Source organism: Podarcis pityusensis (assembly GCF_964106645.2).
Source record: "Podarcis pityusensis genome assembly, contig: HAP1_SCAFFOLD_114, whole genome shotgun sequence".
In the NCBI taxonomy this organism is placed as follows: domain Eukaryota; kingdom Metazoa; phylum Chordata; class Lepidosauria; order Squamata; family Lacertidae; genus Podarcis; species Podarcis pityusensis.
The window spans coordinates 70,775-95,066 of NW_028293326.1; the positions used below are offsets into that span (position 1 = coordinate 70,775).

Below are 24,292 nucleotides of genomic sequence, written 5' to 3' on the forward strand. Positions count from 1 at the left end.
ACAAGAAAGGAGATTCCAGCTAAACATCTGGAAGAACTTTCTGACAGTAAGAGTCATCTGGCAGTGGAGCAGACTCCCTCGGAAGGTCGTGGACTCTCCTTCCTTGGAGGTTTTCAAGCAGAGGTTGAATGCCATGTATGTTCCAGTTGAGATTTTGGGGGTTGCACTAGATGTCTCTTGGGGTCCCTTCCAACTCAACAATTCTATGATTCTCATGGAAAAGAAAGAAGGGAAATAAAACAAGGGGAGGGAAAGAGAGGAAATGACACATCAAGAGGGGACCGAGACAACATAACAAAACACTATAATTTTATTTATTAAATTTCTATACCCGCCATTCATCTGAGGTTCATGGTGCGGTTTACCATATAAAAACATAAAAATGTACAGAATCACAGAATTGTAGAGTTGGAAGCACCCCAAGGGTCATCTAGTCCAAGCCTTGGAATGCAGGAATCTCAACATACCTGACCCTGCCTACGTTTGCAAATATGCTGGTGGTTTTGTTGCTGCACCAATATAGTAACAAACAAAAATAATGATTTGTGTGCATACACACACAAAACGGGAGTTTAAAAGGCCTATGGACAAACTGCAAAACATATTTGCGGGAAATGAGGGTTATGGGTTTGTTCTTGTTCTTATTATGTATTTTGTGTTTTTATTATGCATTTTGTGTTTTTATTTTGTATTTTTATGCTGTGAACTGCTCTCAGATTTTCAGGTGAAGGGAGGTATACAGATTTACCAAACAAACAAGCAGAGTTTGGAAAACCCTTTAAAAAATTCCCACGGGCGAAAACCAACCCGCACAAGAACAGCATAGAAACTCCAAATTGCAACAATACAAATTTAATATGAAAAAAGCAAGCAGTTTTGAAAACCCTTTAAAAAAACACAACCCCACCAGCCAAAACCAACCCGCACCCTTCGCTAACAGCAGCCCAGAACCGGAATTGCAAAACTGGAGCGAAAATACGCCCCCCCCCCCCCATCATCCCATACAAGCAAAACTCCTAGTTTCTACTTGCCCTTCCTTCCTCAGAGCCAGGGCATCCGCGGCGGCTTCAGGGCGCCTCACCGCGCGTGCTCGGCGTCCGCCCGGGCCGCGCATGCGCCCTGCTGCCCGCGCGCGGGGCGAGGCGAAATCACAACCCAGAGAAACTTATGTCTCAGTACTTGCCCTTCCTTCCTCAGAGCCAGGGCACCCGCGGCGGCTTCAGGGCGCCTCACCGCGCGTGCTCGGCGTCCTCCCCGGCCGCGCCTGCGCCCTGGTGCCCGCGCGCGGGGCGAGGCGTCGTGCGTGAGGGGGGTGTGTGTGTGTGGATTCGGTTCGGCCGTTGGCGCCGACTCCTCGGTTAAATCCCTTCATGGCGGCCCCGGCCGGGTTGCCGCGGCGCTAGGCCTCGCTGGCTCCCTCGCCGGGGCGGTCCCTCCCTCGAGGGAGGCGGCCATGGCGAGCCGGGGAGCTCCGCTGGTGCTGCTGGCGGCGGCGCTGGCGCTGGCCCGAGGCGGAGGCGGAGGCTCCTCAGGGCTGCCCGAAGGCTGCAAACAGGACGGAGGAGGAGGAGGCGGCGGTCGCCTCAGGAGCGGCAGCGGCAAGGCTTCTCCGCCGGGCGAAGCGGGAGTGGGAGGGAAGGTGGTCTGCAGCAGCCTGGCTCTGGCCCGCGTCCCGGACCCCGGCGGGCTCCCCAACAGGACGGTCACCCTGTGAGTAAGCGACGCCGAGGAAAGGGCTGGGGGGAGGGCCGGGGTCCGCTGGGAGTGGGATTGGGTCCCTGCGATGGAGACTTCTTTTTAAAATCTCTATTATTATTATTATTATTATTAGTTGTTGTGGTTTTCCCCTCCTCTCGGTAGTACTGATCGATTCGGCCCTTTATTATTATTATTATTATTATTATTATTCGTTGTGGTTTTCCCCTCCTCTCGGTAGTACTGATCGATTCGGCCCTTTATTATTATTATTATTATTATTATTCGTTGTGGTTTTCCCCTCCTCTCGGTAGTACTGATCGATTCGGCCCTTTATTATTATTATTATTATTATTTGTTGTGGTTTTCCCCTCCTCTCGGTAGTACTGATCGATTCGGCCCTTTATTATTATTATTATTATTATTATTCGTCGTGGTTTTCTCCTCCTCTCGGTAGTATATGGGGAGGGCGGGGTATAAATAAAAATTTATTATTATTAGTAGTAGTAGTAGTAGTAGTAGTAGATCGATTCGGCCCTGCTCTTTACCCCGTGTGTTTGGCTCATTGTTTATGATTCCTTCCCACTCCCCTTCATGCCGCCTTTTCAGCGTGGTTTCGGGCTGTGCCAAAGGCGGCGTGCAGATAAAAAGGTGGTGGGGTGTTTTTGGGCGGGTGGGTGGGTGTGCAAGATGCTCCGTCTCCCTCTCGTGGTTGTTGTTTTTTTTCCTCCCCCCCCCCCACTCTGCTATTAACGCACAACCCCTATAACAGGGGTCAGCAAACTTTTTCAGCAGGGGGCCGGTCCACTGTCCCTGAGACCTTGTGAGGGGCCGGGCTATATTTTGAAAAAAAAAAAAAAAATGAACGAATTCCTGTGCCCCGCAAATAACCCAGAGATGCATTTTAAATAAAAAGGCACATTCTACTCATGTAAAAACACCAGGCAGGCCCTACAAATAACCCAGAGATGCATTTTTAATAAAAGGGCACATTCTACTCATGTAAAAACACGCTGATTTCCAGAACGTCCGTGGGCCGGATTTAGAAGGCGATTGGGCCGGATCCGGCACCCGGACCTTAGTTTGCCTACCCATGCCCTATAACAACACCTTCCTTTTAATATATATATAGAGAGATATAATAGGGATGTGGGTGGCGCTGTGGCCTAAACCACTGAGCCTTGGGCTTGCAGATCAGAAGGTCAGTGGTTCAAATCCTCACAATGGAGGGGAGCTCTGTCCCAGCTCCTGCCAACCTAGCAGTTAGAAAGCATTCCAGTGCAAGTAGATAAATAGATAAATAGGTAGCACTGTGGCGGGAAGGTAAACGGCGTTTCTGTGCACTCTGGTTTCTGTCACGGTGTCCCGTTGCGCCAGAAGCGGTTTAGTCAGCCTGAAAGCGAGATGAGCGCCGCAACCCCATAGTCGCCTTTGACTGGACTTAACTGTCCAGGGATCCTTTGCCTTTTATGTATACACACACACACACACATACAGAGAGAGAGAGAGAGAGAGAGTCATACCTCAGGTTACAGACGCTTCAGGTTGCATTTTTTCGGGTTGCGGACCGCTGAAACCTGGAAGTACTGGAACGGGTTACTTCCAGGTTTTGGCGGTCGTGCATGCGCCGAATCGCAACCCGCGGAGATGCTGGTTGCGAATGCTGCCGGTTGCGAACATGCATCCTGCACGGATCACGTTTGCAAACCGAGCATCCATTGTATATATATAGATTTATTTGATTTTTCAACTTAAAATGTTACAGCGATACATCAAACATCAATCATAAAAACAAGATTCCAGGAATTTTCTGGACCCCCCCCCCCATGTGTGTCCTGTTATTAACCAGTTCTTCCCGCGTCTTTTTTGATAATCCAAACTCTTTACTTCTATTATGTCCAGAATTCAACTTTAAACTACAAGTCCCAATCCTACTAATGATTTTAACTGTTTACAGTGGCCTTTAAGATAAGTTATAAACTTTACCCATTCCTTATTAAAAATTTGGCCTTCCTGACTATAACAACACCTTCTGTTCCCTCCTCCTGCTTCATGCTGGAGCCTGCTTTCTGACTATGGAAAGGCAACATGCTGATAATGTGAAGTACAGTGGTGCCCCACAAGACGAATGCCTCGCAAGACGGAAAACCCGCTAGACGAAAGGATTTTCCGTTTTTGAGTTGCTTCGCAGGACGAATTTCCCTATGGGCTTGCTTTGCAAGACGAAAATGTCTTGTGAGTCTTGAGATTTTTTTTCCGGCCCCCCCCCCTTTTCTAAGCCGCTAATAGCCTTTTAGCAGCTAAGCCGCTAAGCCGATAACCCTTTAATAGCCGCTAAACCGCTAATAGCGCTAATCCGCTAATAGGGTTGCTTCGCAAGACGAAAAAACCGCTAGACGAAGACACTCGCGGAACGGATTAATTTCGTCTTGCGAGGCACCACTGTATATGGATGTTAGGAGTTGTCCTATGTACTTTTTTTTTTTACAGGGTACATCCTCTTTTTCATGGGTATGTAAAATAAGAGCCATCATTGCGATCCATAGTTAAAAGTATAAGTCGGCAAATGTGTCTTTTCTCTCTCTTCAAAATATGGCAACCCTAGGATGTGTGGAAGATGTCCTGTCTCCCTCTTGTAATTGGTTTTTGTCACTCTGTGTAACAGCGCTCCTTCTCACAACCCCATAACACCATCTTTTGCACAACCCCATAACACCATCTTTCCTTCCCTCCATCCACCTCACACCATAGCGTGGCGTTTTAGCTATGGAAAGGTGGCATACAGATAAAGCAATGTGTGCATGGCATGGAAGATTCCTGGTCTCCTCCTCATAATTGTTTTTTTGTCACACAGTGTAATAATGCTCTTTCATGCAAGCACTTTGTAAATAAAGTAAATAACAACTTCTTCCTTCCCACTTGAGCATGGTTTCTCGCAGCATACAGGAAAAGGGATGTATGGAAGATGCCTGGTCTCCATGTAGTAAATGGTGCAGTAACACCCTTTGCACTTTGAAAATAAAGTAAATAACAACATCTTCTTTCCTTCCTCCCAATTCACACCTCACTCACAGTGTTTTTTGGGAAATAATTGCTTTCCTGCAGGTACATGGGCTGCATGAGCATTCTAAGAAAGCCTTTGCCTATGCTGGATCAGACCAAAAGTACCATCCAGCAGCCTTTTGTTCATTTGTTTTTTAAAAAATTATTTATTTTAGTTACAGTAGTTTGTAAAATTTATATAGCTCTTGATCGTGGTGGTGGTGGGAGCCTCTCAAAGCTGTTTACAAAAAGAGGAAAACAATAAAAGACATCAACCAAAAATATTTTTCAATCGTAATTTGAAACATTCCAATAGATAAAAATGCAGTAGAAATGGACTAAAACAAATTAAAACTTGTACAGTTTTTCTAAATGTCTGGGTAGCTTGTGTAAATAAGAATGTCTTCAGCAGGCACCAAAAAGAATACAATGAAGACACCTGCCTGATATCAATATATTGCCATATACGTTTGTCTTGTTTCTGTTTTCCCATTTTCTCCTTCTTTCACTATCTTTTCAGTTAAAAAAGAAAAGCAAATAAACAGAGATGCCACTGGTATGACTCACTTAATGTTAACGCACAAGGCCCCTCTTTGTCCCAATCTTTTGGTAGCTTACTGAATGAGGGTGATCACCAGTCGTCTTTGGTTTGCCATCAACATCCAGAACTCAAATGCATACTCTCTGAACAATTAAGTATCACAGCATAATGGATATAATATGTCTAACTACCTCACAGCATTCTTGTGAGGCTAGAAGAAAGGAGACAGCCACAATGCTTAGAATAATGAGAAGAATTCCAATATATCGTACATTTATGAGGTTCAAAAATGTTTGGTTGCTTAGGAATATATTGACTATCTTAATTAAGGACAACAAATGCTGTGGTTATGCATTTTTTAAAAAACTTGATGTATTTTAAACAGTTTTTTAAAGTTTTAGGATAGGTAAGATAAATGAGAAAATATTCATGCTAGGGTTTTGTCAATTTTATAAACATTGTTTATGCCACTGGTCTTCAACTGGTGGATCAGGATCCACCAGTGGGTCACAGCCTGTTCCAAGGTGGGTCACAACAGGAACACTACCAGTATTCAAATATATGGTAAAAGATTAAGAATTGGGTCCTCAAATGCACATTTGGGTTAAAAGTGGGTCCTAGGTCTGTAAAAGCTAAAGAGACCTTGTCTATGCTATATACCTGTTACATCACAGTGAAGCTTATTTTTAAACGTGCTGATTAGACCATCTGTTTTAATATTCAAGTTACTATTTTTTAAGTGCAAGATCCAACTTAAAGAGGCAGTATGGGATATTATTCCATAACCAAAGAAAAGTCAGGAGCTATTGGAAATGTTTGAAGTTCTAGGTAATAACATATAAGCAACATCTTAACACGCTGGTAACCTTTACAGATCTATTCATTACAGTGACTGCCAGAATATCAACTTGGAGTTTACATCTTATATATTTGTGTTGAGGGGACTTGGCAGGAATAGGGAGGTGGCATATGAAGTAAAATAATAGTGATGTAGCTCTTGGCAGCTAATTTTTATGTTCTATGCAGAACGATGTAAGTTCTGTATCAAAGAATCTCCATAAATCACGCAGAAAGAGATTTCTGTGTCCATTACATCTGAAATTACATTTCATGCCAATTTGAAATTTGACCAAATTTAACACTATAGTAATGGCAACATTTGGTGTCTGTTGCTAGATATTTGTGGCAGAAAAATACAAAGCTCACCTTGTTTGCCTGACTGCAATAGGACACCCAATAATTGATACAGGCATTGTATTGGTCATTTATGTTGAGAGGTTGATTGTGTTAAGTGTAACTCTTCTTTATGGCAGGAGGAGAATGGCACTGTAATAAAAATGGTTTTGGAGTGAATGCCATGAACTACTAGGCCTTTTAAGTTTTAAGATAATGTCTATATTTGTTCACGCTACTAATAAAATAAGCTCCTGAGCAAGAGGTACATTTGGAATATATATGGTGTGTATAACTTGCTTAGAATTGGGAAAGACTGCCACTTGTTTATAGGATTGTCTAGAGGATGGATTTCATTGTTGGTTCTGGCAAGTGTTCCTACTACTTTGGTAATGCTTTACAGGACACAACTGTTAGGTGATCACATGACTGCTAAGGCTTGTAAGATACTGGGAAAGAAGGAATGGTGTAGAGTGTGAATGAGTTTCCCTTTGAATAATAGAATGTGAGACATCAAATGGAATTGCTTGACAGTAGGTACAGGAAAGACAGAAGGAAGTACTTCATATAACATATAATTAACTCAGGGAGTTCATTGCCACAGGATATAGTGAAAGCCGCAAGCTTAAATGGCTCTTAAAAACGGGGATTCGACAAATTCAGAGAGAATAGATCTGTCAGTGGCTAGATTAGAATCTGTATTCCCGGAGTACTGTATGGTGGAGACAAACAACTGGATACTTCCCACCATCGTACTGTGTAAGCTTCTGAAAAGTATTTGGTTAGCTGCTGCAGGAAATTGAATGACTCTTGGGATTGATCTAACAAAGCAGCTATTGTGAAAGAACCATCTCCAGCCACTCCAAAAGATCAAATTTCAGAGGTGCCCAGCAGTTTTTTTTGTAGTCATCAAGTTGAGTACCAGCCCTAATTAGGGCTGTGAGAGTTTTTCGTTTATTTTTAATTAATTAATTTATACATCACTTGCATGACAGAATGGCTACTAAGCAGTTTACAAGAATAAAATCAATTATAAAAGCCATATGTATTTAAAACGCAGAATTAAAAAAATGCATCAAAACACTAAAACAAGTGCATCAGAAAGCATAACAGTTACAAGAGCAGGTATAACAGTTGGATCAGGAAGATCAAGGGAAAGGGAACACTCACCTAAATAGATGCACCTTTAAGAGTCTGCAGATTGCCAGTACAGGCGAGGTCTTCTCTATGCCAGCAGGGAGGTATTCAAAAACACTAGTACCACTAGTGAAAAATATAAAGCCTCAAATCTATAGTTGGTTACTTTCTCTAACCTTGGATATGTGGTTCTCATAAAGACTGATAAATATCTAGTTGGAACAGTACCATGAGCTACAGATTTTAATTTGATTGTCATTTTGCAATATTTTCCAACTTAAAATTCAGACATTATTCCCCCCCCCAAAAAAATGGAATGTAGTTTCTTAAACGTTATGAACTCTAGCCCATAGAACAAAAAAAACCTCTGCATTAAAAGAATAATGAAAACTAAAATTTTATATATACAAATGAACAGTTTTAATACAGAACAGCACTGCTTTACTACTTTCGTATTGAATTTGAAAATGACCAGGAAACTGTTCTGTGAAACAACAATTGAAGATATTCACCCTTCAGTTCCTTATTTTCTATTTAGCTGACTTGATTATATTTTATTTATTAAATTTCTATACCACCCTTCATCTAAGGATCACAGGGCGGTTTACAATATAAAAACACAAAAATACATAGCATAATTACGATATGATAATCTTTATTGTCATTGTCCCATACAGAACAAAGAAATTGAAAAATCTACATAAAACATTCAAAACCCAACAAGCCTGCTATCCCAGCTATCCCAACCTGGTTAGCCCCCTAAAAACTCTGATACCCCATTTTTTAATACAACATACTCCCATAGAGACTCCTTACACTGTGTTTAAGACCAAAATCGCATTTGGGTAGAAACTGTTTCTCAGGCGGCTAGTCCTAGTCTTTATAACCCTGTACCTTCTTCCAGAAGGCAGAAGCTGAAATAGATCATTTCCGGGGTGCGCACTATCCTGCGCTATCTCTGCAGCTTTCTTATGGCACCTGGAAGCATAGATTTGATCCAAGGTGGGAAGAGTGCACCCAGTTATTCTCTCCGCAGTCTTTACAACCCTGGACAGCTTTGTTTTTTCCCTGACCGTGCAGCTCCCAAACCACACACACAGACTATAAGTTAATACACACTCCACAGTACAATGGTAAAATGCCATCAACAGGTCCTCTGAGAGATGGTTTTCCAGAGGATTTACAAACAAAACAGCATGTTTTGTAAAGACATTTGATACTCTTGCCATCCACTTCCCCATCAAGTTACTAGATATGAGTAACTTCCCCATCATTACTAGATATTAAGTGGCCTGCTAGGATATTGAGTTGCTTGGAATCCCAAAAACTACCAGGGGTTTGGGATGGGGTAGGAGCTATGCCCAAAAGCGGACATAAATTCCACATCACCGGCTGGATTCAGCTAACTGTTCCCACTAGTAGAAGCCTGTTCAAGAACTTCTGCTAGCACAGTGGGGTGGCACCCCTGCCCTCCCCAAATTGAATCAAAATAGTGTGAGGGGAGCGGAGGGGAGATTGTTCTACCAGGCAAGCAGAAATACTTGCATTGACAGAACATTTGTAACGGCATGGTGTTAAATTCCTCTTCATGCCTTGAATTTTCTTCATTAAAAATCCGTTCACAAAACAACCCAAAATATATGGATAAAAGTAGGTTCGCAGCATGGTGCCACATCCCACTGCAGCTACTCCAGTGGCTAAAGCAGCATTCCAGGAAAGTGAAGCAATGCAGTTGCTGGTATGGGAAAGGCAAGATGAATCTGGTGTCCCTTGGGAGGTGACCTGAAGCTTTGCCACAAATGGGCTTTTTTCAAGTCCTGGTGCAACTTTTCTTCAGGCTTTAGCAAGAGGACAAGGTGCCTTGTTGTGCCAGCACTCAAGTTCTTGATCCTGCAAACCTGTATGTTCCCTGTGGGATGGCAGATAGCGGGAGGGAGGGATGGAGGGCAATTTAGTTTGGGGAAACATGGAAGGAAAGTGTGTGTGTGTGTGTGTGTGTGTGCGCGCGTGCACGCGCGCACCCCCCCCGCTGTTGTTTCAACTTAATTTTGGGGATCTCAAGGCTGCTTCTAAATAAACATACAGTCATCAAGTCCTTTATGTGATCTATCTTGGCTCTGAGCTTTGTGAATGAACGAGGATTTTAACCTGTACAGTCATACCTCAGGTTGCGATTGCTGCGGGTTGCGTGTTTTCGGGTTACCGATGCGCCAAAACCCGGAAGTACCGGAATGGGTTACTTCCGGGTTTCGGCACATGTGCAGAAGCAGTAAATCACGCTTTTCCACATGCGCAGAAGCGCCGAATTGCATCATGAGCATGCACAGACGTGGCGCTTCGGGTTGCGAACGTGCCTCCTGCACAGATCACGTTCGCAACCTGAGGTTCCACTGTATCTGTTAAGTGCAACATCGTTTGTTTTGCCTGGAACCAAATACTCTGGGTGACCTGCAGAAGGCTTGTTTGTACAGCATTTTGCAACTTTGTGTCCTACCATACTTTTGAAGTGCCAGAGCTGAACCAGTCTTCCTGTTTACCTTCCAGAGTAAGACAACCTCTCCACCTTTTAAGGGTGGAAATACGGTCAGAGATCCTTAGGTATATAGTGAAAAGTTCCTTTTGTTTTTCCAGCATCTCACGGTGTTAACAGTCCTGTCTTTTCCTAACTACTGCTTAAGAGGTAGTCCACTATCAAAACTGAGAAATGCAAGACTTTTCTTTCCAGAGCTATATTATGTATATGCTAGCTATTCATAAAATTCAATTATGGTTAGTATTTTTTTCCATTGTAGAATCTTTATATCAGTAGTAATTGTAGTAATAAAACCATATTTGCATTTCTGTTCTCCAAAATTACTTTGAGTACATCTTTTTTTTAGTTTGCTTATGGCTGTAAAATGTTCAAACTGTAAAAATAAAGCCAGTTTATTTGCCTTACCAAAAGAAAGAAGCCAACTGGAAAAGGTTGGGGGGGTATGAGGAGGCAGGATTCTGCTGTCTAGACTTGATGTTTGTGGTTTGAACATTTTGAGGTAACACACTACCAGTTAATTTAAATGAACTTTCTGCCTTTGTAATTGAGCAGACTGTCAGGATTTGTCAGGTCTTGGCCTAGGTTCTAGACAGGATGCAACTGGTGTTAAGTTCACATTGGATCAGGTGAACTAGGAACAAAAGGCAAGAGACAATAGACAGATAAGAATCAAAAGGCCAGAGGCAAGTGCAGAGTCAGAGCCAGGCAGAAAGCCGACTGACTTGGGCTAGTCACTGTGTCTCAGCCCATCTCTAGTAAGCTTTGTAGTTAGGCAGCGTGGTTTTGAGGCTAAAAGTGCAGAACAAGGGAATTGTACACTCCATCTTAAGCTGCTTGGTGGAAAGGCAATATTAAAGTGTAATAAATAGGCCCCACATTTTAAAATTATATCTAATTATGCTCTGTCAATATTTGCTTGCATTAATGCTGTTAATCATACTGCTGCAAAGCCTCAGCATAAAGTTGCTACTTAGTTGGCTCATGAAATGCAGATAATAAAAAGTGAATCTTGTACGTTTTCAAAGGTCTCATTAAAAAGTAATAGTCTTCTACTTTGTACTTTATTTTCTCAGTGTGTGGTGTATAATCCCCTCCCTCCCCCGGGTTGGAGGCTTCAATGCTGTACAAGGTGAAATGTCCAGCAACAATCTGTTGAAAATATATTATATATAGAAATACCTTGACAGAGGACGGAGCTTAGAACAGTTTATACTGTCAAAACATCTGCAGATGGTGCTTAAAGCAATACTGTGCAACTCTTTGAGGGTTTTTCTTTGTCAAGTGTTTCTTTCACAGTGTTCCCTGGAACTTTCCCCAGAAAAATATTTACTTACACTTCAGAAAGCTTTCAGTGTGGCCACTGTTTTCTGTAGGAAAGATATTTCATGATTGTACAGATGGTAGCATATCCTCTTAGGATAACCTTTCATATTATGATAGGAAGTATTTACTGTTATTAATAATGGCTGGCATCCAAAAAGCTTCTTTGATTCACATAAGGGACTCTTATCAGTCATACAGAATTCTTTTCCCCCTTTTAAGCAGCTGATTCCTATGTCACATCACAAACAGTGAACATAGGCAGACTATTAAACATGTTTCAGTGTTTGTATGTATCATAAGGGGGTACTTCCTGAGTGACCAATATCATATTTGCAAGTGTCTTTATATACTATTTTGTGTTAGCTAATATTATTTGAACTCAAGATGTTTTCCCAGATAGTTTAAATGCTTTCTTTTTATTGTGTTTATAAGAAGCAGCAGTTAGTACAGAATGCTGCAGCACAATGAGACCCTGTCAGCCTCTTGACACTGGTTGCCTCTTTGCTGCTGGGCCAAATTCAAGGTGTTGATATAAAGAGCCCTTAACAGCTTGGGACCAGTTTACTTGTGGTATTGCTTTACTATCTGCAGAACTGGCACTGTTACAGGTACCACCTATGACCCATTCTGCACTTGTAAGAAATTGATATTTTAGTGTGGCAGCATCTACACTTTGAAACTTCCCCTCTACAGAAAGGCTGTACTCTTTTGGGCACTTGCTTAACACTTTCGTCCAGGCATGGCCAAACTTGGCCCTCTAGCTGTTTTGGAACTACAACTCCATCATCCCTAGCTAACAGGACCAGTGGTCAGGGATGATGTGAATTGCAGTCCCAAGACAGCTGGAGGGCCAAGTTTAGCCATGCCTGGTAGGCAAACCTATCTAGACATGTAGACGTTACATCTGTTTTATCTCTTTTAAGCTATTGTTAGCTTTTATTTCATATATTGAATGCTTTATATACATTTTCTTACTGATACTTTTATTGTTTTGTTATTTTTGTAACGGTTTAGACGTTTGTGGGGGTTTTTAAACAGTAAATCACTATATAGATTTAAAGAAAAAAGTGAGCGAGAGAGGACATTAGTGGTAAGTCAAAGTACAGTTTACCATTAATGTGTGGGCTCGTGAAGATTGCAGCTTCTTTGCTCCTTCAGGGATTCTGCGAGCTGAGCTATGGTTTGGCTTAGCATGTCTTCAAAATCCAGGCTCAGCTGTCACCAAGGCTTTACTGAGTCATCTGGCCAGCATAAATAAACTGCTTCTGGTGCATGGGACACCGGGACGAGTACCAGAGTGCATGGAAACACCATTTATCTTCCCGCTGCAGCAGTACCTAGTTATCTACTCAAGCTGGTATGCTTTTGAATTGCTAGGTTGGCAGGAGCTGGGACAAAGCAATGCAAGCTCATTTTGTTACACAGATTCAAACTGCCGAACTTACAATTGGCAAGCTTGGTGGTTTTGACCACAGTGCCATCCATGTCCATGGTCTGCCTTGGCACTATATGAACGAGCTCAGTCTACCTCATTTTCTCCTTATTTCTTGCACACTTGAAAAAGGGCTTACTTGGAATTCTAATTTTGATCCAAGGAACTATATCTAATGCATGCATATCTAATATAACAGACTAGGGTGTGCATGAGTTTTTGCAGCTTAGCTTCAGGACCAATAACTTAGGGGGCCAATTCTGTAAAGCAGAGCTTTCCAAACTGTGTGTCATGACAAGATAGTGTCACTGCAGTGTATACGTATGTCGCGCATACACTCCCCGCACTCCTCCCGGGGCTGGGAAGCAGTTAGTTTAACCCCTGGTTTGCTAGTAAAACTGAATTACTGTGTCGCGAAATGATGCATGTCTAAATAGTGTGTCACCAATTTGAAAAGTTTGGAAAGCTCTGCTGTAAAGCATCATTTTAAGCAGCATAAGATGGAAAACCACAAACATTTACTCTAATGCTACTGTAATTGTTTGAAAAGGGAAATACTGTAATGTTTTTACATTATTTTGTTTTATAGAATTCTGAGCAACAATAAGATAACAGAATTGAAGAATGGTTCCTTTGCTGGATTAAGCCTTCTTGAAAGATTGTAAGTCCTGCCCCCCTTTTATGTTTTAAGTATTATAATGTGGAAGGAGATGTAATGGAAGGGAGGGAGAATTCACCTCTTTAACTATATTTGAGTTTTTTAAAAACTATAACAACAACATTAAGATACTCCAGAAGTTAATATACTTGGATGAATAGTTTTCCTACTGTATGTATAATAAATACAAAACTAATTGCTTCAAATGTAATAAGAAATAAGCAAGATATTTCCATATAACTTTAGCATATTATTTTATCAATGCTTACTTACAAATAAGTTGCCATGATGATGCCACCCATCTGACTGCGTTGCCCCCACGGTTCTGGGCTGCTCCCAACAAAAATAGTTAAAACACAGTACAACATCACACATTAAATTTACTTTCTCTCGTGGAAATAAACTTATGACTACAATTCCAGTCATGTTTGCTGTAAAGCTCTTAGGTGCAATATAAATAATAGCAAGGATTTAAAGATTTAAAGAACTTTCACTAGGTGCATCCAAGGGCTTAGGTACACCCACCTAAATTTTTGTTTTTTGAATGGCAGTGCCACATGGCAAATCACAGCCTACTAAGAAAATTCCCTAGAGTTTCAAAAGAAGTGTGCAGTGCAATGCAGTGAGGGATAGCCTTTTTATTATTTTTTATTTAGAAACAAATATTTAAACTTTTCTTAGGCACCTAGAATAATCACACAGTGAAACTGCTGTTGATGATGATGCCTTCACTACAATAGTAATGTGTGTGTGTGTGTGTGTGTGTGTGTGTATATATATATATATATATCCATAATCACATTTTGAGTCTGTTAACTTTTTGAGAGATGGGAACAGTTTTTCTTGCAGTGCAAAAAAATCTAGAATTCTCTTTTACTGCGTTTAATTAAGGTTGTAACTTAAAAACTTTAAATATTCCAGTAATATTTCTAAATGGTAAAGAACTACTCTAAATTATTTTGCTTTTCTTTTGGGGGAGGAGTGGGGGAAAGTATTCGGAGCATAAAGGAAGAATTTGTCTAAAGTGATTGAGGACTGAGTGAGCGTTGAGAAGACAGGTTGCAGACAGATAGGATTGTTTTAATGTTCACTGCCTCCTAAGGCCTTTTAGCAGTACAGAAATGCTGCTTTTGTGCAGTGAGGCTGCAAGTGGAATTCTAACTTTGGATTCACACTGCACCTAAAAGTCGTATTTGCTGCAAGTTTGTAAACCAGCATCCCCACAGCAAAGCAAAAGTAAATGAGCATTATTGAGCTGGGATTGGCAATGCAAAGAGATCATAAATACATTTACTCAAAAGTAAGTCCTATTCTGAATTATACCCTTTGGTTAGCAATGTCTTCCTGTTTAATGTTGTTTAAAATGGCTCCTGATCTTCTGCAGCATTGCTGAAATTGCTTTTTAATCACTTCCTAAAACAATTTTTGATTCAGGATGCTCCTATTTAAAGCTTTATTCAGTACACATTTACTTGGAAGCAAATCCCACTGGATTCATTGAGGCTTATTCCCAAGCTGCAATTGAGGGGCAAGGCAACCTGCTGTTGCTTTCCTGAAGCCAAAGGGAAGTCAGGTGTGCAGATGGAGAAATGGTCTATCATCGCACAGGACGTTTAAGTACTTAATTAGCTATTACACAGAATGAGAGTTTGTATGCACCTCCATGTGCTCTCTTCAAGATCCCGCCTCCATGTTCCTTGAGCTTCTTATACACACAATAGTCCTACTTCTTTCTATTCATTAGAACACAGAAAGCTGATTTATATCAAGTCAGATGACTGGTCTTTCTGGTTCAGCATTGTCCACACTGAGAGACAGCAGCTTTCCATGGTTTCAGATAGAAGCCATTCCTAGCCCTAACTGGGATTGCCAAGGGTTGAAACCAATACCTTTTGCATGCAGCACAGCCCTGTAGTCTCTTTATGCAGTTCAACAGGAGCTGCAAGGTATTTGAGGAAAGGATTTAACATTTCCTTCATTTTGTGTTCATCCCAAATACCACATTTTCCTTAGAAACAGAATGTAATGTAGAACATAAATAAATATGCTGTCGTTTTGTGGCTCAAACATGATGAGCGTAATCAAGCACAGAGCTATGCACTTAAGTCCCTTCTAATCATTGAGCTTAGGCATGCCTAATGTTGTGTTGAATTGCCGCCAGTGGGTATAAATGTGGCATTTCACAAACTTTGTCAGTTCCAATGATCTCTTTAGGAGCTTATAACCATATATCCAGGAGCTTTCAATCATTGATTGTCTGAACGCATGTTGCTTCGCTTAGCAGTCACTTCCCACTTGAACAAGCTACTGTCTATTTTAGGAACTGCAGCAGTTGCTGAGAGAGACTGTAAACCTGCAAAGTGCATCTTTGTAGCATGTCAACAGATGTTTTTGATGCAGAATACAGTACTAAACTTAAAATGTGTTATTTGCTATGGTGCTTGGGAATTTGTATGTTGTTCCAGGCTTGATTCTCTGGGGCCCAGGTCAGCATCTAGATTCACTTTTCAGGAAGCTGTGTCCTAAGGGCACAGCTTCACAGAGCCCTTTTGACTCTTAGTTGGCAAGTTTGGGGTCAAACAGCATCCCCAAAAAGGCTGTATTTGGATAGCTCTGCCAGTTATTCATCCCAGTCTACTTTAATTCTTCCTGAAGTCCCAGTTGAGTTTTTATTGAAGAGTGTTTGCTGTTGTCATGCTTTAGCATCATTTCCCCAAAGCTTCTATTTACTATTTTGCTTTCTCTGATAAACTTTACTCAATATTTTGTCTTGGAGGTGAAACCACAGTATAATGATAAAGATCACTATCAGAAGATCATCATCATCATCATTCTTTATTAAATTTAAATACTGCCCTTCATCCAAAGATCCCAGGGTGGTTCACAACAGAAAAATATAAAATAAGAATACAAAATACATAATTAAGCAAACACAAACAAATAATCTCCTTCCCACAAACACATTTAAAAAGCCATAGAATATTAATCAGCCAAACTCCTGGCCGAAGAGAAACCTTTTTGCCTGGAGCCTAAAGATACGTAACCAGCCCCCCTGGCATTCCACAAGTGGGGAGCCACCACAGAACAAGTCCCATTCTTGTGCTGCCACCCTCCAAATCTTTTGTGGAGGAGGTGCACACGAAGAAGAGCCTCAGGTGATGATTGCAGGGTCTGGGTAGGTTCATATGAGGAGTATCGGTCCTTGAAGTATTGTGGTCCTGAACCATTTAACACTTCATAGGTCAGCACCAGCACTTTGAATTGGGCCTGGAAATTAATTGGCGGTCAGTGCAGTTGGGCCAGGATTGGTGTAATATGCTCAAACCATCTTGCCCCAGTGAGCAAGCTGATCACCAAATTCTGCACCAGTTGAAGTTTCCAAACTGTCTTCTGAGGCAGCCCTATGTATAATGTGTTCCAGTAATCTAACCTACGGATTAGATTACCTATGTGGAACAAAGGTGCATGAATAAAGTTTGCTGGTGTCATAAAGGAACCCTCACCCCAGTCCTAAAGCGTTTGTCCAATATCTTACATAGAATTATTAATCTAACAGTTATAACTTCATTATTGTTGTGCAGTTTGGCACCAGTGAGCAGCACTGAGATTTGGGGAGAAAGTGAATACCTTGTGTTGTTTAGTGATGAGTTAGATGACCAAGGTAATGAAAACCCAGTGTTCATCTCTTGAATAAGATTCTGGAGTAATCAGACATAATATACTTTTTATTCTGTGTATATTATTGATCTCTAGGTAAGAGCAAAAAAAGAATTCTGGTTTTCAGACATGGAATTTATTTTATATGCCATCATTACTTCATTGTTACTTTTTGATTTACTGTGTTATTGAGAGAGAGCTTTTGTTTCAAATTAGATGTAAACTCTTTGGGCACATTTTTTCTCAACATGGGTGTAAGAATCCCAGTAGGGAAGAACAGATTTGCTTTTCCACTCTTGCCTTTATACCTGCACAAGTGTGGATGCACACCAGGGATTTATGGGAAGTAATGGGATGTTGACATTCTCTCTCTCTCTCTCAAACCTGTCCAAGCTTTAGTCGAGGAAGCCTGGTGTAAAACTGCATGTGTTCCAAAGATGTGCTGTTGGGAGGAGATGGCAAGGCTTTGTTAAGCCTTTTGGAGACCCCTCTGTATGCAGGCATTTTGCTCATGTGGGGAAAGATTAAATCCTTTGGCTTTTTTTAAAAAAGAGTTTTCTGCTTCTAACTCAGCTCAGGTTCAGGTTCTTTAACATTGAGTCAGGATAATGGAAGAAATATCACCATAAAAAACAGTGATTGAGGCTGGTATGAACATTCATAACTTAGGCTGAAAATCAGTGGAAGGATTTCATGCTAACCCATTTCTCTGAAGAAAATATTTAAATCAAGAAGTGGGTATTTAATTTTTTCCCCACCTATGTTATATTATAAAGTGGTTATCCAGCTTGTAAATTTAGTCATACTACTACTTTTCTATCGTAATCCGTACACTTTGGAAATTTTCTTTCTTTTTTTTTAAACAGGGACCTTAAGAACAATCTCATTAGCACTATAGATCCAGGAGCTTTTGTAGGACTTTCATCTCTAAAAAGACTGTAAGTATTTACATTTGTTAACCTGGAATTAAATGGAATGTCAGAAAGTAGCAATTTAAATGTAGTCTGAACTAAAGCTTCTCTGATCTTTTAAAAAAGCCCTTAAGCCATAGGCACAAGACCTCTTACTTTGCAATGTTATATTACTGTTGTTTAAATCTATACTGTTCACTGCTCTAGAGTACTGTATGCAGTTCTTGTTGCCCCATCTTTTTTTAAAAAAGTTGATCTGGAGAAGGTAAAGAAATCATAAGGTGCTTGGGCATTTTATTTTATTTTTTAAAAAGAAAATAATGCAGTGCTCTTCTCTCCCTCCATTATTATATTCAGAAAAATTGTGTGTTTTAAGACATACACACTTACCTAGGAACTGGCCTGAGTGAACTCAGTGGGGCTTGCTTCTGTGTAGATATTAGTCTTCCCTGCAAATCTGACATACTGAATGACCAGGATTCAAATGGACACCCCTAAATTTTGTGCCTTACAGAGCAGTCCAACTATGTCTATGCAGAAGTAACTCATATTGAATTCCAAGGGGCTTGCTTGATCACAATCTAAATTCTGGTTTCGATTACTGATTTTTTGGGGTGAATTAAAATTACTTGAATTAAATTATGAGTTACATGTTGCATGGTAAAATGAAGCATTTTGGGTTTTTTTTTTCTCCATTTTGAACAGAGACCTAACAAACAACCAAATAGGATGCCTGAATGCAGATATATTTAAAGAACTTGCAAATCTCGTTCGGTTGTAAGTATTATTCTGTTAAATATTATTCTTAGCAATAATTTGAATTAAGCTTTTAGTAAACTCCTTTGCTAGCTAAATTGGTAGCCTATTGTTCGTATAAGGATTTCAAAATCCTTATCTGGAATTCTGTTTTACAAACCATGTATTCCTAACTCAAAATGTATGTTTATTTTGAGTTAGGAATACATGGTTTGTAAAACAGCTTTATAGTCCACATTATTCACCCAAAGATTCAACTTCCCCTGCTGCGATTGTTTGGCCAATTACACTGTAATATTTTTCCTCGTGCTGGCCTGGCTAGACAGAGAACTAGACATGGGTGAGATACATGCATACCAGTACTTGCTTAAGGGGCAGCCCCCACCATAATGATGGTTTGTGTAATGAGTTACAATTGGAATTGAGAATAATCTACGTTTTTGATCCAGAATAGTCCAGAATAGCACAAGGCTTTCTCTGAAGCTGACTGAACACTTGCTGTGTACTAATAGCAATCTCAGTCTTCCAAGTGCTGATCCAAAAAAGCACCATAAGAGGAAGATGTCAGGTGGCTTGGGAGTGCCGAGGTTTGCAGAAATACAAAATACTTTTAGGTAAAATATACTGGGGGGGGGGGGATATATAAAAAAATAATAAGGAGCCCAGTAGCACCTTAGAGACCAACTAAGTTTGATCTTGGTATAAGCTTTCGTGTGCATCAGATACACTGAAGAATAATATATATATACACACACACACACACACACACACGCGCGCGAATAATATATTTTATATATTTTATATATTTCAGACCAACACAGCTACCTACCTGAATCTATACTGGGGGGAGGGAGAGATAAATTCCCAAAAGCAAGGATTGAGTTTGGTCTGTGGGCATGGAATGCTCACAGTTGGAGAGGTGGAATGGAAAACTGGGGGGAGGGGGGGGAAGAATTAAACCCTGAATAACAACACCCTACACTGCAACAAGTTTGTTGTCAGTCCCACTTGTACGTATCTAATGTCACTGTTTTAAACTTTCCTAGAAATCTTTCGGGAAACCTGTTTTCCTCACTTGCGCAAGGAACATTTGATCATCTTACATCACTGAAATCTCTGTAAGTGTGAATCTGGGTGAGGTTTTTTTGGTGTAATTTTGAAAGCTAAAAGATATTGGTGTTAAAATTAAGTACAGAACATAACCAAATTAGATTTCATTTTATTTTACTGAAAAGCCAGTTTTGCCTCAGGCATTATGATTTTTTTGTTGTTGTTTCTTAAAACTACAAGTATTGTACTGAGCAAGTATGAACTTAGGAATATTAACAGCACCTCCCAGGTGTCCTGTGGCATATAAGAATTCCTTCCAGATAACCAAGTATGAAAGGATAACCAAGTGTAAAAGTTTAGGCAAATGGAAGAGTTGTTGGCTGTTCTTTAGGCCACTGTAATGTTACAAGTGACTTAAGAAGGTACGCATGGACAAATGATCTACTGAATTTATATGGCCAAAATACCTAGTTGAGTATTTTCAGTAATGCAGAGTTGGGCTGTTGATTGATTACAAATATTTGGAAATAGCTCAGTTATATACACCAAATTTATACCGGTTTCAGTGGGATTTTGCCTCTTTAAAAAACAAAAATCTGTCTTTTGTTTCTTCCAGTGAATTTCAGACTGATTATCTACTTTGTGACTGTAATATTTTGTGGATGCAGCAGTGGTTGCAAGAAAGAAATATAACTGTTCGTGAGACCAGATGTGCTTACCCCAAGTCACTGCAGGCTCAACCAGTTTTGAGTGTTAAGCAAGGTCTTCTAACTTGTGGTAAGAACATTATAACAAAGCAATGCTGACTCTTAATAACTATTCCCAAAGTGCACCTTTCCCTTCTTCTCACTCAGTTTGGTACTTTTGCACTAACACCAAGGCCTAAGTGTTCTTTTTTAAAAAAAGGAAAAAATAAGTTTAGCCCATTTACCCCCTCTGTCTTTGAGGACAGCGATAGACGGCCCCAGGAACAATAAACATAATACATGAAGTTGAGGTTTAGACAACCAGTGTGACATTCAACTTTAGGTGTTACTCTTGTATTTAAATTAATATTTTCAATATAAGACCAGGTTGGCTGGTAGTTTGAGAATCTTTAACTTGCAGTAAGTGCAATCTAATATTTTGTAATTATCATTCCTTTTAGGCTGATGCTGCTTCTGGTTATATGACATGGCAATTCTCTAAAAGAATTTTTTATTTTACATTCAGTAAATACACTATATTGATCTAAAACATGGTGTTTTGTTTCAATGGAATACAGACCCCCCTCTGGAATTACCATCTTTCTACATGACTCCCTCTCATCGTCAGGTTGTATTTGAAGGAGACAGCCTGCCTTTCCAATGTATGGCTTCGTATATTGATCAGGACATGCAGGTTCTGTGGTACCAGGATGGGAAGATAGTTGAAACTGATGAATCCCAAGGCATTTTTGTTGAAAAAAACATGATCCATAACTGCTCACTCATTGCAAGGTGAGGATTTGGGCTGTAGTTTCTTCCAGAACAGGTGGTCAACTTGTGGCCCTTCAGATGTTATTGGGCTCCAACTCCCATCATCCCTGACCATCGGCTGTGTTTTCTGGGACTGATCGAAGTTTGAGTCAAATGACATCTGGCGGGCCTTATGTTTGCAAGCTCTATTCTAGTAGATATCTTTGGCAAAGCAGGCATTTATTCACCTTTAAAAAAAAAATGTTTACTTGCTCTTGAATGCTGGTTTTGCCTTTTACCTTAGTGCTCTGACCATCTCAAACATTCAAGCTGGATCTACTGGAAACTGGGGGTGTCATGTGCACACCAGACGTGGGAATAATTCAAGGACTGTTGACATAGTGGTATTGAACAGCTCTGCGCAGTACTGCCCGCCGGAAAGAGTTGTCAACAACAAAGGCGACTTCAGGTTGGTGATGACAGCTTTGAAGGAGAATGTGTCTGCTGCTCTTACAGATTGCTTTTGAGTTCAAATGTTACCTGATTCTGTTCTCCTTTATGATAAAGGGTGAGTTATCATGACTCTCAGTTGCATTAGATAAGGAAATGAAGAGCCAGTGTCTTATTTATTGGGCCTCCTTGTTGGGAGAAAGCCATCACAACTCCTTCAGATTAAAAATATCAGTTAAAAGTACAGTGGTACCTCGGGTTAAGTACTTAATTCGTTCCGGAAGTCCGTTCTTAACCTGAAACGGTTCTTAACCTGAGGTACCACTTTAGCTAACAGGGCCTCCCGCTGCTGCTGCGCTGCCGGAGCACGATTTCTGTTCTCATCCTGAAGCAAAGTTCTTAACCCGAGGTACTATTTCTGGGTTAGCAGAGTCTGTAACCTGAAGCGTATGTAACCTGAAGTACCACTGTACAAAGCTGGTATTAATGTAGAATAAGTAGCCTTGATTTAACTTAAAAAAATAAAAAGTTGCTGAGGTGGACTGAAATATAAAACATTATCTAGAAACACCACTTAGATTATTTAAGGGGTGGAAACCTCACAAGAAGAGGCCAAATCCAGCCCTCCTGGCCTCTGCGTGGCTCTTCAGATACTTCCTAATGCACATCCCTTATTTTATACCAGTGGCGGACCTTGGGATCTCAAATTTCAGCAGTGCCCTTTGGGATGACAAAATTTGGTGCCTCTTGTGCTCCATTCTAAATAATAGTTGCTTCATCCCCTGCAGCTCCCCCAAGTCTCTGCGCCCAGTGTGACTGAACCGGTCACACTTCCCTAAATCTGCCTCAATTCATACCCTCCTTATGTGCTTTTGCCTGGCTAGAATGTGATCACTCTTCCTGGTTGCCTTAATGGAAGATAGAGAGGCGTCCTGTACAAAGGTAAAATGTACATTTGCCTCTTTGCTCACCTTTGCCCCTGGCCTTGCCCCTGGAAGGTTGCCCAGATGAGAATGTGGCCCCTTGACTGAAGAAGGTTCCCTGCTCTTGGTTTATTTGTTCAGTCACTTAACCAGTTTGCATATTACTGTGTTCAAGCAGTAAGTGTAATAGATGTAACAACCACTATCTGCATCTAGGCGATGTTAATTACTGTTGGACATTGCACACACTCACCTTCATTTTGCACTTGTTTCTTTCTTCACCTTTTCCATTCTGACCTCTTTGCTGCTGGTTACACTAACAGCACATTGCCTCTGGAGGTGCCAGCCATAACAGTTAGAGTCTCTCTGTGTAAGGTAACGCCTTTTCTAACTTACGTCTGTTGCACTTTCTAGCAGTAGTGCGTACTGTGAAGTGAAGTAAGTCAGTGTAGAGGCCATTTGTCTTTTGATTTTTGTTAGCCTGTCCCTGTCATTCCCTCTCCCCACCTCCAAATCAGAATCACTTTGCATAGGATGATTTTGTACGTGGATATCTCTTCCATGTGGTGGAAACATACATATACTATGAACTGCAGGATATAAGAAGAAGTGTATCTGAAGAAGAATATCTGAAGAAGTGTGCTTGCACACGAAAGCTCATACCAAGAACTAACTTAGTTGGTCTTAAAGGTGCTACTGGAAGGTTTTTTTTTATGCAGGATATAAGACTGCACAGCTTAGAAGTTTTTTGTCAAGCGGTATATAAACCTTGTCAAGTAAATGAATAAAATGCCTTGATTTCAAGTTAAGGCTTAATACCTTGCATGTATAACCCACAAATCGTTTATTAGCTTGTTTGCTTGCTTATTCCTACGAAACTCATTTGTGAGACACTGACTTGGCTTGCTTGTCATATTAAAACATAGGTGAAGTAAACTATGGTTTAAGCTGAATGAGTAGCATGCTGCTCAAATACTGTTGCTTCAGTCTTCTCCCTTGCTCATGCTGCACTGTGAAGGAAATGGTGGTTTTATGTGAACCTGGGCTTGTGGTTTACTTCTTGAGGGAAACCAAGATTTGTTCTTGGCTTAGCACTCATGGTTTGTTTGAGGGAAACAAACCACAATTGTATGTTGTTCACACAAACCAGGCTCTGACTTGCTTCCTTCCTAGCTCAGTCCTCTCAAGGCTTTGGTGCTTATATCCTGGTCCATTTGACATACAAACTGGGATTGATTGTTCAAAAGAGGGAATGAAAGACCCCCTTTTGCCTGTTTTACTTTCAAGCATTTCTTGCTTGTCAGAGGTGACCAGGTGAGTTTTACAGGAAGATATGCCCTTAGGAAATGGCGGCCGTTATATGCTCAAAATATATGTGAGGTTTGCATTGGTCAACTTTTCAGTAAGACCATGGATCAAAACTACTCTAATTCTGTGTACCTAAGGGAGATTGGTACTTTTGGTTCTCCAACCTTCAATTACTGCATCACAGATCTCTGCTGAAATTGAGAGGTGCTTTAAAAGCAATTTTGTGATACAACATTTGGAGGAAGTGGCCTGTGTGTGTGGTATTTC

At 40.7% G+C, this 24,292-nt stretch overlaps 1 protein-coding gene and 1 long non-coding RNA gene across 2 annotated transcripts in view; both read left to right on the plus strand.

Moving 5' to 3' along the window:
• The first annotated feature begins 1,331 nt into the window (after positions 1-1,331).
• ADGRA3 (adhesion G protein-coupled receptor A3) overlaps positions 1,332-24,292 on the plus strand; it is a 43,686-nt gene continuing 20,725 nt past the window's right edge. Inside the window, exons 1-8 of the mRNA XM_081024402.1 lie at positions 1,332-1,710; positions 13,466-13,537; positions 18,058-18,129; positions 18,808-18,879; positions 19,905-19,976; positions 20,525-20,685; positions 21,173-21,386; positions 21,649-21,813. Of these exons, the coding sequence (XP_080880528.1) occupies positions 1,454-1,710; positions 13,466-13,537; positions 18,058-18,129; positions 18,808-18,879; positions 19,905-19,976; positions 20,525-20,685; positions 21,173-21,386; positions 21,649-21,813 (1,085 nt within the window). The 5' untranslated portion in view covers positions 1,332-1,453. The remainder of the gene's footprint in view (positions 1,711-13,465; positions 13,538-18,057; positions 18,130-18,807; positions 18,880-19,904; positions 19,977-20,524; positions 20,686-21,172; positions 21,387-21,648; positions 21,814-24,292) is intronic.
• LOC308469085 lies at positions 21,820-22,886 on the plus strand. The gene is made up of 2 exons (XR_013981993.1): positions 21,820-22,043; positions 22,272-22,886. It is a non-coding gene; the product is annotated as an uncharacterized lncRNA (long non-coding RNA).